The following is a 12,626-nucleotide window of genomic DNA, read 5'->3' as shown; positions in this document are numbered from 1 at the left end:
ATCCAGTACATGTTCCTTGTTTCCACCCGAGACCTCACCAGAAGCACCTTTAACATTCATTTTTCTAGCCACATTCTGTTCGTGGAGATGTGTGTATCCTCTGTGACAATAGAAATGTTTTCCGCAGCTCCCTTCTTTCCTTTGTGCACTCATACCTGACTCTTGTCATTTCTATCTTTAGCCACCCCGGGCAATGCGAGCTCTTTATCATGTGCCTCAGAATTCTTACAGCTTCTGCCTGTTGCCCAGTTCCAAAGCTATTTCCACGTTCTCTAGGCGTTTGTTACAGCAGCACCCTGTTTTCCAGCAGCAACATCTGTTCCTTTCCTTCAGATGACAGAAAGAGGGGAGTGCTGACTGATTTTTACGAATTGGCTCCTGTGATCCCATAGGCTGGCAAGCCCAGACTTGTAGGGCAGACTGGCAGTGTGGAAATTCAGGTCAGCATTGGCATTGCAGCACTGAGTGAGCACTCTGCAGATACAGACTGGAGACTGAGGCAAGGTCTCCGTGCTGTAGTGTTGGAGAGAGTGCCTCTCCTCCCTGTCCTGGTCAGGCCTTCTGCTGATTAGATGAGGCCCACCCACGTTATGGAAAGTAATTTGCTTTCCTCAAAGTCTACTGGTTTAAATATTAAACACAAGAGTGGAAGCTGAGCCAGGGTCTCATAGCAGAGCTGGGACTTGAATTCTAGCAGTCTGGCCCGTGTCCTTGTTTTAGCTGCTGTACTATACAATCAGCTGCTGATTGGATCACTCTATAATGTGAAGAAGTTTTGAAATAATAGCCATAAATGCAAAATTAAATATTCTATAACAGTCTGAACAAGAAACTTTTGAAATATATATGTGGATATCTATGTACATTTATTTCAGTGTGTGCAGTGAAAAATTTGAGAGAATGTAGATCTGGCTTCTTCACTATGGTTAGCTTAGAAAGCAGGACTTGAAAATGATGAAGTAGTCAGGTAGGGAGGTGTCTTAGTCTGTTTTGTGTTTCTGTAACAAAATACCCAAGGCTAAGTACCTTATAACGAGAAGGGGTTTTATTCAGCCCACAGTTCTAGAGATTCAAAAGCATGGCTCTGGCATCTGCTTGACTGTGATGAGGCCCTGTGACATATGGCTTCCCAGAGCCGGGAAGGCATGTGGGAGAGAGTCCGTGTGAGACAGGACGCAGGAGATTGGGAAGGGCTGGGCTTGTTCCTGTTTTATTAGAAGTCATCCCCTCCTGCCAGACCTGACCTCTTCACATGTGACGGCATTGATCCACTCCTGAGGTGCAGCCTCCCGTGCCACCGCCACACTGGGGCCGAGCTTCTGCACGTGATGCTCTAGGGAACCAGCCGCATGTGCACACCACAGCCAGCGGTGGGGATTCGTGTAGTGAGGAGTCTTGTAAACAAGTCTACAAAATGAAATTCGAAAAACGTGTGTTCAAAGAGATTTTTTTTTTTAAAGAAGTGTTTTGTCTGAAATCTTTAAAGGTGGAAAAAAAGAGAGATGATTGTTGTAGCAAAATACTTTTAATTAAAAAGATTTTTAAACAAGTCTCATAAAAGCATGCGTAATTTGACCATGTTGTTGTCAGTTATGGGCAAGAACATTTGTGTGTATGTGTGTGAGTGTGTAGAAGTGCACACAGATGCACATACTCGTAAGTAAACAATTTTATATGTGAAAGACTCACACACCCAGCGGTTTCCTTCAAGAAGTGTTACATTTTTCAACAAACTGGTGTTCATTTAAAAATCAAAAGTATTTTTAATTATTACACCATTAGTAGACCTGTGAGCTCTTCCAAATAGCTCAGAAGGGCTCATTCTCTCATCAGCAGACATGCTCTGAGAGTCCGCTGCGGGCAGTGTCCTGTGGTGGGATACGTCCCTGTGGGCTCCAGGCAGGCCCACGCCTGGGTTTTCGCAGGCCAGCTCTTTCAGGAGTTGTTGGTCTTCCAGGCCAGAGTGAGTACTCAAGTGCTCCAATGTCTGGGTGTTGTACCTTGAGCTAGAGGCCTGGGTATTGGAAGGCACACAGCCTTGGTCTTACGCGTTGCCTTCATCCTGCTCCCTTCTCTCACCCATGAGTGGCTCAGGAAATGCTCCACGTTTCCTTGCCCTTATTTTTTGAGCATATTACTTTCTTCCATGAAACCAAACAGTATCAGTAATACTGACATAATTACTGACAAATGCTGTTCATTTGGGAGTTATATTTTTCTCTTAGCAGCAGCCTATACCCTCTTAAGGTGACCTATGCAGTTACACACAAGTAAAATATTCTTCAGCAAATTTAAGGTAGTTGTTCTTAACTATTTCATCTTTATTAAATCATTCATCCATCATGTACTGACCACCTACTGTGCCACACTTTGTAACGAGTATGGGGATTTTACTATAACCAAATCACATACTTCTTTTCACATAAATATTTCATTCCCAAAGTCTAGGGTGTGTGTATGACATCTAAGCCTCTGATTGTACATAAAGAATCTCCCTGTGAGAAAGTCACTATTGCCATAACTGTACCCAGGACATGCCACCTGTTGTATGAGATGACTTTCATAAGTTAATCTGTACACAGACTCAGGATTTCATCTGATCAGCTCTGCCTTACAAATATTATTTTTCTTTTGGCTTGAATTTCTGTATGAGTCAAAAATATGCTTTTTATTTTTAATCAGGAAACACATTTGCAGGGAAAAAAATCCCACATTTCTTATGATATTTGTGGGCTCCAGTATGTGCCAACAGCATTGTGATTTGTTCTTTTAAGGAATGGTGGTATTTCTGTATTTTAAAACCAAGCTCAAATGCTCTTTCTTCTGCCTCGCCTGTAAATATGCTTGGAAATTGTAAAGCCACAAGTCGGCTGTCTGTCTGCTCTTTGAAGAATTTATCAGCATCTCTTCCTTCACTGGAGAGCTTATTGCTTATCTCAGAGTTTCTCCCCTAGAACTTTTAGGTGTCTGGAACCTCAGTTGTAGAGTTTAAAGGACTAAACTGATGCAAATTCACTCCTAAGCCAACAGGTTTTGATAGTGGTGTTGTAACAACAAGCAAGTGTGACCTGTCATTAGATGAGTCTCCCCAAAGCAAAACAGTACCGGCTAGGGATTTCTTCATAGCACAGATATGACACCTAAGGTCGCTCTCCCAACCCTAGAGCATCATTAAGTAGTGAATGATGATCTAACGGGCTTTATGAGTCAGTAAGAAGAAATCCCATGTCTTTGTAGACATGGTTTCTTTTGCTTCGATGCTTGCTAAAAAAACAAAAACAAACTTAGTGGTTGTAGTAAATGTATCCCTTCTGTGAGTGATTTGCATAATTTTCTTTTTAAAATACTAAAACACAAGGAAAGTTATATTTTGTGAGCTAAGCCCCCCAAAATGAATCAGCCACATAAGATCACTTTCTGCCTGAAGTTCATGTCAATTGTGATTTATACAAATGTGAACATAAAAATGACCTAAACTCGGGTTCTAACCAACTTTACTTTTTACAAACAGGGGTGAATAAGTGAAAATCTGTATTGTTTCCTAAATTAAGAAAAAAAAATTCGAGTCAAGCACAGCGATGCATGTCTATCATCCCAGCTACTCAGGCAACTTTGCAAGTTTGAGTCTGGCCAAGAGCAACTTGACAAGACCTAACTCAAAATTCTTTTTTAAAAAAATTCTTTAAAAGGCCTGGAGATATAGCTTGGTGATAGAGCTCTTGCCTAGTGTGAGCTCCTGGTTCAATCCCCAGAGCACCAAGAAATAAATAATTGTTTAAAAATTGTCCTGGCTTTTTTACTTTTTAGAAAGGTGTCAGTTGAAAACCAATTTTTAAGTTTCAAGTCAAATTTACCCATTTCAATTTCATAAAAAATTCTGTCCTGAGGAGCCTTTACCTATTCCAGAAGCTGGGTCTCTTGTTAGTTGATCCGCACCTGTTTCTCAGCCAGTGTCAAACTCTTGATTTCTGTAGCTAAATAATAGACCTTAATTTCAGATAGCAATATGTCTACTGCATTCTTCTCTTTAAAAGTTGTTTTAACTGTTCTCAGGCTGTACTTTTTCATTAAATTTAGAATAAGTTAATTTTTGTCTCTAGGAAAACTTTTTGAGTTTTTTATAAGAATTGCATTTAGCCTTCAGGTCTATTGGAGAGCTTTGGCATCTTAATAGGTTGTATTTTAATGCATGAGTAGAGTATATCTTTCAACTTATTCAGGTCTCCTTTTCTTTCTTCCATTAGCCATTCCCAGGTGCTAAAGTGGCACTGTAAATCCTTAGGGCTGGGTGAAGCTCCCTCATTGGCCTTATCCAGCCTTCCATTTGGTCTCATTGGCAGTGTTTCTCTCCAGCTTCCTGCTAATAAAATCTGGCAAGTTCCTGTGACTCCCCAGTGTGAACATTATCTCCTCCTGGAACAGACTTTACAGTGATCCCTGGATCATGCCACGATTTTATTCTCAGTGGCCCTAGAGACGATGAGCATTAGTGATGGTGGGTCCTGTAGCCATCCCCATATAGAGCCATTGAAATATTTTTATAGAAGGGAATGCTGGATTTCTTAGAAGATGGAAATGGCGGTTTGTGACATAAAGAAATGTTCAAAGATGTCAGCAGTTCAAGGCTCTTAGTTGAGAATCTGTCCAAGGCCCCTCCTCTCAAGTCCTGAGTCTTTCTCTCCCTACCAGCACTTTTATCTTGATGCAAGAGCTTTGGCATAAATGAGCCTTTACGTGGCATGTCATTCTTGGCCTCTTTATTCAGGCCCAAGTCATGTCCTTCAAAGCCTTGTAAAATAACAGTTCTTTAAAAACATCATAGAAACTTTCTGATGAGCTTACCCATGCTTTGAGATTTCAAAGTGCTAAACTAGCTAGCTTGCTTGCCTGCTTCTTTCCTTCCTTGTTTTCTTTTTGTCTTAGTTTTTTCATTGTTGAGACAAAATACTTGACACCCAAAGTTAAAGGAGGAAAGGTTTATTTCACAGTTTGTAGAGGTTTCAGTTCTTAGCTGGCTGGCTCCATGGCAGAGTGGCTCGCAGAGGGGCATCACAGAACAGAAACAGTTCATGGAAAGCAGAAAACAGCAAGGTACAACTGAACAATAAGCAGTGAAAAACAAGCAAGGACACTTTTTCTGTTCCTTATATCTTTTCCAGGCTACCTGCCCTTAGGGCCCATAGCACTCAGACCCAGGATGAGGCACCCTTAATCTTACCCAGAGCTATGCCAAACCAATCAGTGGACTAATTCAGTAACCACTCACCCTTAATCCCAGCATCACACACTCTAGATCCAGCCACCTCAGAAAAGCCCCATCTTGACCACATGAGGCTTTAGGGGGACATTAGATGCAAACCATACTACTTTCTCTTTTTTTCTGTTTTTCTCTCTCTCCCAAGTCTCTTCAGCATAGTCAGACTTTGAATTCACTGTGATGCCACAGCCATCCGGTGCCCCCAGAGCCCTTGCTGTCCAGTGCCTAGCTGTCCATTGAAATACTCATACTTGAGTAATCCTGACCCCACAGCATGCTGCCTGCCAATCAGCAGCAGGCAGCTGCTGGAGTAGAGCGTGTAGAAGTCACCTTCCTGGGCCACAGAGAAAGGCAGAGACTGGATTAAGTGGTGGGGAAATAGAAAACATCAGTAGATTGTCCTCCCCTTCCCCAGGATGCACTGCTGGCAGAGGGCCAAAGCATCCAACAGAGCTGTCCTGCATCTGAGGCCCCTGGGCAGCTCACAACTGGCCAACTGAACCTGCAAAGGCTTCCAGACCAGAGTCTGAAAGGGATTTACACCGTTCTCTTCTGTGGGGAGACCCTTGGACTGTATTATCAGATTCTGAAATTACTTTCACGAACAATCTACACAAATAACATGTGTGGAATAACTTTTGGAAAATTAAGTTGTTTAAGGTCTCCAGTATATATGTGTCCTAGCTAAATTGGTGACATTTTCTACTGTACGATTTGTATAATGTACTTCAAATTTTATGATTGCATTGAGCGTTCTACAAAGCAGAATTCAGAAAAGGATTTGGAAAAAGCTGATTTTCTCCTTGCAGCCATGTTAGGGGTAGGACGTCAGCCGAACCCCACTCTTAAAGTGAGCTTCACACGCACCCACATGCACACGTCACTCTGGTACCGCAGCCTGTTAACCAAACCTAATCTGTGATTTTAACCAAGAAAGAATGTCTCCAATGAAAGAAATCCAGAGGCTTGATGGGGCGTGTGGGGGCTTCACAGTGAGTTGCATCCCCAGCCCATTTGAAAAATTTTTTACTTTTAAGACAGAGTCGCTAAATTTTTCAGGCTGGGCCCAAACTTTCAATCCTCCTGCCTTAGCCTCCCAGCGTGCTGGGATTATAGTCCAGCCCCCAGGTTACCCTTATTTTCACTTTTTATTTTAAGACGGGGCCTTGCTAAATTGACTAGGCTGAACTGGAATTTGTAATCCCTCTACCTGAGTTCCTTGAGCTCTGGGATTATAGGTGTACACCATGCCCAGGGGCTCAGCCTTTGTGTGTGTATGGGTGTGTGTGGGGGTGTGGGTATGTGTGTGGGAGAGTGTTACTGGTGATTGAACTCAGGGCCTTGCGCTAAGCTGCATATACCCAGGGCCTGCACACTGAGCTACCTACCCAAGCCCCTTTTTACTTTACTTACTTCAAGACGAGTTCTCACCACGTCACTGCCTTTCCCAGGCTGAGCTTGAACTTGTGATGCTCCTGCCTCAGCCTCCCCGAGTGCTGGTATTACAGGCATGCACACCAAGCACAGCTTCCCAGACGTACTCTTGAGCTAACGCCCAGTGTCCTTCTCTCCCCTCTCTCCCAGGAGGACAACGGTCAGCTTTGTGGCTTACTGCTGTTCCACCCAGTGTCTGCAGACTTTTGACCTGCTGAGCTGATAAACATTCAGGAGAGTCAGGCCATCTCCCAGCAAGGCTCGCTGTGTGCAGCAGACCCTTCGATCCGGTCCGCTCTGAAGTGTCGTGATGGGGCGTCAGCCGAAATGCCTTCCCCCTTCCCCAAGTCGGAATACACCCTCCCCCAAATTAAGGACATTCAGTCGTCTGTGCTTTTCTTTTTTTGTGTGTCCCATACATAAACTGTTAGTCTGATGAGCCACCCCACATCCAATTTAAAGCGAGCTGCAGTTCCCTAAAGAACTGTAATTTGGTAATAGAGCCACAGTAACTTCTGAGCAATGAACCTTCAGTGATGCTTCTCTTTTCTTTCTTTCTCCAGAGAATGACTTCCCAGAGAGATTGCTCTCTGTGGTCTCTCCAGTGGAAACTTGTCAGGTTATAGCGTTTCAGCAAAGCCCAGGCCTCAGGCCTCTCGCATAGCTGGGCAGGACACCCTGGCTGGCAGCAGAGCAGAGTCCTAAGGAGGCAGGCGAGATCCCAGAGCGCACGACCTCTGGAAAGGGCAACCTTGTTTATGAGCTTTGCAGTGTCCTAAGAGGCTCTGGAGAGGAGGTTGAAAAGCAAAAATGTTGATGATCATGAAAATGCACCCTTGTTTTTAAAAATTGTAGAAAACTGAGCTTTGAATTCTTTAATTTCCTGATAAGACTTTTTTAATACATGAGAAGTTTGAAGCATATTTAATCTTTACAAGATTGGATCCCATTCTTTTTAGATTTAAGTATTTTCTGAATAATAAGAAAAAGGGAGAAAACTGATGTCAAAATAAGACTTGCTCTGTTCTTGACAGATGGGCCTATGGCTCAGTTTACACTGACTTCCAGTTCTTAGTAGAGTGATTCTAAGTGCAGCCTGTGCCTATTGGCTTATTTTCCTGGTGTGTGATTTTCTGCATTTTGACTTACGGAACATACTATTGTCCGTATATCTCAGAGAAAGAGGGGCCATGTTCAGCCTTAGGATTTTGCAAAGAAAAAGCAATGTCCATGAACAGCCCGTGAGCCTCCCCTCCAGAGAGAGATTTGCTCCTCATGGAAGGGACATGTATTTGCTCTTCCCTTAAAAGGATGGCATTTCAGTGTAACTTTGCCGCCAGATGTTCATCTGCTTGCTGTGAAGTGATTCTTGTAAAGAAGTGCTTTTTTACAAAAAAAAACCCATGTTTTTAATGATGCAATTTTATATAAGGCAGGACTGAAAGAAGAACCAAGAAGGATTGCTTGATAGAAAAATTATTTTCAAAAACTTTCTGATGTCAAAAATTTGGTTGGCAGCATTTTATTAGCTGCCCTAACTCTGTAATGCTAGACTCTAATAGTGCCAGAAATCCTACATAGTTACGGTCAAATGTGTGATCTCTTTACAGTCACACCACCTGCTGCCCGGAAAGCGGGCTATCCACATAGACTGGTGCAGGCAGCAAGTGACTGTGTGTTCTGACTGTATTTGCACTGTTCCTCTTCCTCCTGTCCCTTTCATAACTTGGTCCGCTCAGCCTTCACATTTCAAAGGCTTAGAGAATAATAGGAACTGAAGCCCTATATCCAAATGGGCCGTTTCTTTCATCCTTCGGAATAATTGAAGTTTTGATGTGACCCCTCCACGTATATAAGCTGGCAGGCAACACATGTGGCATGAAACTTCACAGATGGGCTTCGGGACTAAGTGACCATAAATGTGTTGCAACATCTTTCTCTTTCCCCTTCTACCATCACGTCTTCAAATGGAGCTATGAGATGTGCTACCCAGACATTCGGGAATTCTTGTTGAGATAAGGTATGTAGTGCTAGCTTGTTTGAAGTTTTATAAAGATGCTTGCACTCCAGGCACCTCCTCTCTACCTGTAATAAAGTGCTGAACACCTGCAGTGGGCTGGGTGGACAGTCAGCCTTTGGGAGCCTCCATCTTAACCTCTGGGTCCAGCATATGGGCACGATAGATGAGAAATGGAACCTAAAATACCGTTTCCCTGGTGCTGTTCATCGTGGAAATTTTGTGCAAGATTCACTGATGTCATTCTTAAACTTTTGATACCATAAAGGAGTGTTGTTGACGAGAGAAAACTTGCCTGCATACGGTGTATTAGAACTATGCCCAAAGCTTTGCAAAAAAGCAAATCTAAGGCCTCTATCATTCCTCTCTTTCTCTTCTTTTCTTCTTTCCTTTCTTTTTCGTACTTACTTTCCTTCCTTTCCTCTTCTCTCCTCTCATCTCCCCTCCACTTCTTCCCCTTCCCCGCCTCTTCCTTTCCTTTCTTCCAGTACTGGGGATCAAGCCAGGGCCTAGTACAGACCGGGCAAATGCCCTAACCACTGACCTACACACCCCCAGCCCTATGTATTATTTTGTTGAGCAACCATCGTTCTTGGTTGAAAACTACTTCATGCAATAGAAACAGGGGGGAAAGAGGTGAGCCACTTGGAAAGAATAGTCTGTTCAAGGTAAGTTTGCATCAGTGAGCTCACGTGTGGTTGGTTAGTGGTACGTTTTAAACTCCAGGATAGGATGTAGGGTCAGGGGCCTGCTGTGGTTTAGATCAAGGATGAGCCCTACAACTCTCATGTACTCAGAGGTGGAGCTTCTGGAAGGTAAATGGATCAGGGGGCATTAATCAGTGCATTAATTCACTGATGAAATGACAGCAAAATGGGCCGTTATGAGGTAGCGCCTGGTCAGAGAGGGGGTCAGTCACTGGGGGCGTGACCTGGAAGAGTATATTTCCCTCCTCGGCTTCGTAGTCTCTGCTTCCTCACCACCATGATGTGAGCAACAGTCCTCAGCCAAACCCTTCCACCATGCTCTCCTGCCTTTCAGTCAGCTGACTATGGACTGAAAACATGAGCCAGAATAAACATCCCCTCCTTAATGTCTTCTGTGCCAGATATTTTGTTTCAGCAGTAGGAAAGAGACTAAAACAGGGTCAACTTTAGGGAGTTACCTGTTCAGGTTTTTCATTACACCTAACTGTTAAAAAACCTTGGCTACATAACTCTGTGAAATACATGCAAGGTTGCATCTTCATATAATACATATTACTATCACACTTTAAATTTTTTCAAGTGTGCAAAAACTTGAAACTCTACTAGCCAGGATCCACTCTGGCTAATGGAAAATGGAGAACTTAATTGCTAGCTACTTGGCCTCTCCTCTTCTGGAAAAGAGGGGTGTACATTAAACACTCTTCGGTCGGTGTACGCAGCACTCACTAAAACCTTTCACACGCTACTTAGCTAGCTAAATGGCCATCTCACATGTGTTTCACATTAAGTATTACAAATTAAAATGTTTATAGTCTAAGAAATAAGCCTTCAACACCAGTTGGCTTCTAGGCTATGCATGTAATTTTTCTGAAAATATATACCTTTTCATAATCTCTGGGAACTTTCAAAGCCAGCTTTTAAAATTATGAATCATAAAGTTGGATTTCTCTTTCCTGAATTGAAGAATTGGACATTCTTGTTTCTACTATAGAAAATTTAAACACAATACACCACTTCAGCAGAAGTCAAAACATTTATGAAAATGGATCCCTAGCTGGACCAGTGCTAATGCAATCTGATGTAATTAAATATGGAGATGGAAATTCATTTCATAGGCTCATAAATACACTATCTTATAGAGTCTCATTTAGAAGTTTTCTTACATAACCCTGGCCATTTTGTTTTGCTTTTACTTCTATGATTTCCACTCACCCTTGCCTGCTCCTGATGAGGCTCTGCTACATTTCTCCATGAACCCAGTGAATCTTGCCCCACCTTTAAAGGGGGTTTTATAGTCTGTACACTTGAAAATAGTTCTTTTGCCTAAAAATCACTCAAGTCTTCCTGCCCCACCCGGGAAGTACCCCCCATGTCATCAGCTAATAGATCTAAAAGTGGTGCGGGGATCTCTAGGAAAGGGATTGATGGTAGCTGAGTGACTGTATATCCTCACTCGGGAAGAGAGTGCGCCTTGCGGCCGAAGATGTTCTCTTTGAAGCTCCACTGTGTGTTCCCCTTGCACTTCAGAGACAGAAAAGTACTGGCAGTCTTCACTTGGGGTGTGGCCATTGTCTAAAATTCATACTCTGTCCAGCTTGGTTGCATGTTTGTAGAATAATTGCTGTTCGTAGACTACTTGAGCTTGAACTATGTGAATGTTCAGAAATGTCCATAGTGGTGTCTTTTTTTAAACTCAATTCATTTTGTTAGGAAAGAAAAAGGGGCATTAATTAAGGCCAGCGAAAGTGGTGGAGGAAGGAGCTCCAAGGACTTCCCATCTCCACAGAGCACAGAAAAAATTGGCCCAAAATGTAAGAATTAACATTTTTTCACAAGTCTGCAAATTGCAAAAGCTTGAGCAATCTGAGCAGCATCTATTTATTCAAGAACAATGGCTAGATCTAGGCTCAAATAGTGAGCTTTGTATTGTTTTAACGTGCCCAAATTCTGTTCCCCCATCCATCTCTGCTGTATCCTTGAAAAGCAACCATACACAAGGTGAAAAGCAGTAGCCTGGAAACTGGAGGAGGAAGAATGGGGCGGGGGTTCCTTCAAAGCGTCATTCCCAGAGGACTGTCATTTAGCCTGTCTGGTGGTTCCCTGGAAGATTCTTTATTGTTTGTTTGTTTGTTTTGTGTTGTCATTTTTGTTTTGGGTTTTTTTTGTGGGGGTTGGTCCTTGTGCTTGTGAGGCAGGTGGTGGAACCACTGAGCTAAATCCCTGGCTGCCTGGAAGATTCTTGCAGGACTCTTTCTCTTACTGGATTGGAACCTACCAGATATGAAAAGGCTTTTCATCAGGGAAATTTGCTGGAAAAGTCTGGGAGATAAGTGATTAACATATGGCTGCCTGAGGCGGTAGGTAACCTTTGGAGCAAACAGAAGGCTAAAAAAACTAAAAAGCTAGGAAGGAGGACTCCTAAAGGTTTTGAAAAGCTCTGACCTTACAGGAGATCAGATGGTTGTGCCCATATGCAGGACTTTGCACATACTAAGGGTTGTACTTTTGCTTGGGAATAACCTAATTGCATGCTAAATGCATGTTAAATTGACTTTGAGGTCTGAACAATCGAAAAGTGAAGCCAAAGGCAGAGCTATCACCTTTCTGGCTGAGTGTGAAAAGAGTACGCCAACCCTCAGAGCCCTCAGCATTGATGGGAAGACTTACTGGTTTCAAGTAGAGAAATCTCTTTCTAATCATTAGATTATCACTAAACTACCTAAGCAGAGACTTCAGTGTCATGCATTACAAAGAATACAGAGTCTATAGTTCAGAAAAGTCACTAAAACAAAATTAAAAGCCCTAGCAAGTATAGCAAACCCTTAGCAGGAAGGTAAATAAGTATGATTTTCAGATTTACCACAAGTAATGTCCAGTTTTCCACACACAAAAAAGAAATTATGAAGCATGCAAAGAAACAAGAAAGTACATGGGAGAAAGCAATCAATAGAAACTTCTGAGGAATTCCAGACATTGAACTTCTAGACAAAAATGTTAAAGCAGTTATTTTAAATATCCCCAAAGAACTAAAGAAAAACCAAAACTAAAGAACCAAAGGAAGATTTAAAAAAATGATGTCTAGCTACATAGACAATGTTGATAAAAAGATAGACATTATATAAAAAGGGACCGGGGATTTGGCTCAGTTATTCTGCCGCCTGCTTCACAAGCACAAGGACCCAAGTTTGATCCCTGGTACAAAAAAAAAAAA

The 12,626-nt window shown here is 42.5% G+C and overlaps 1 protein-coding gene across 1 annotated transcript in view; it reads left to right on the top strand.

The window, feature by feature from the left end:
* Lrrc28 (leucine rich repeat containing 28) overlaps positions 1-7,665 on the top strand; it is a 112,992-nt gene extending 105,327 nt beyond the window's left edge. Inside the window, exon 10 of the mRNA XM_010607855.3 lies at positions 6,842-7,665. Coding sequence (XP_010606157.1) covers positions 6,842-6,914 — 73 coding nt within the window. The 3' untranslated portion in view covers positions 6,915-7,665. The remainder of the gene's footprint in view (positions 1-6,841) is intronic.
* Positions 7,666-12,626: the final 4,961 nt, after the last annotated feature.

The sequence above is a fragment of the Fukomys damarensis genome, unplaced genomic scaffold (genome assembly GCF_012274545.1).
Source record: "Fukomys damarensis isolate Sample0158 unplaced genomic scaffold, DMR_v1.0_HiC HiC_scaffold_7, whole genome shotgun sequence".
NCBI classification, from domain to species: domain Eukaryota; kingdom Metazoa; phylum Chordata; class Mammalia; order Rodentia; family Bathyergidae; genus Fukomys; species Fukomys damarensis.
The sequence above is the reverse complement of the archived record's forward strand: the minus strand, read 5'-3'. Positions and strand labels throughout refer to the sequence as shown.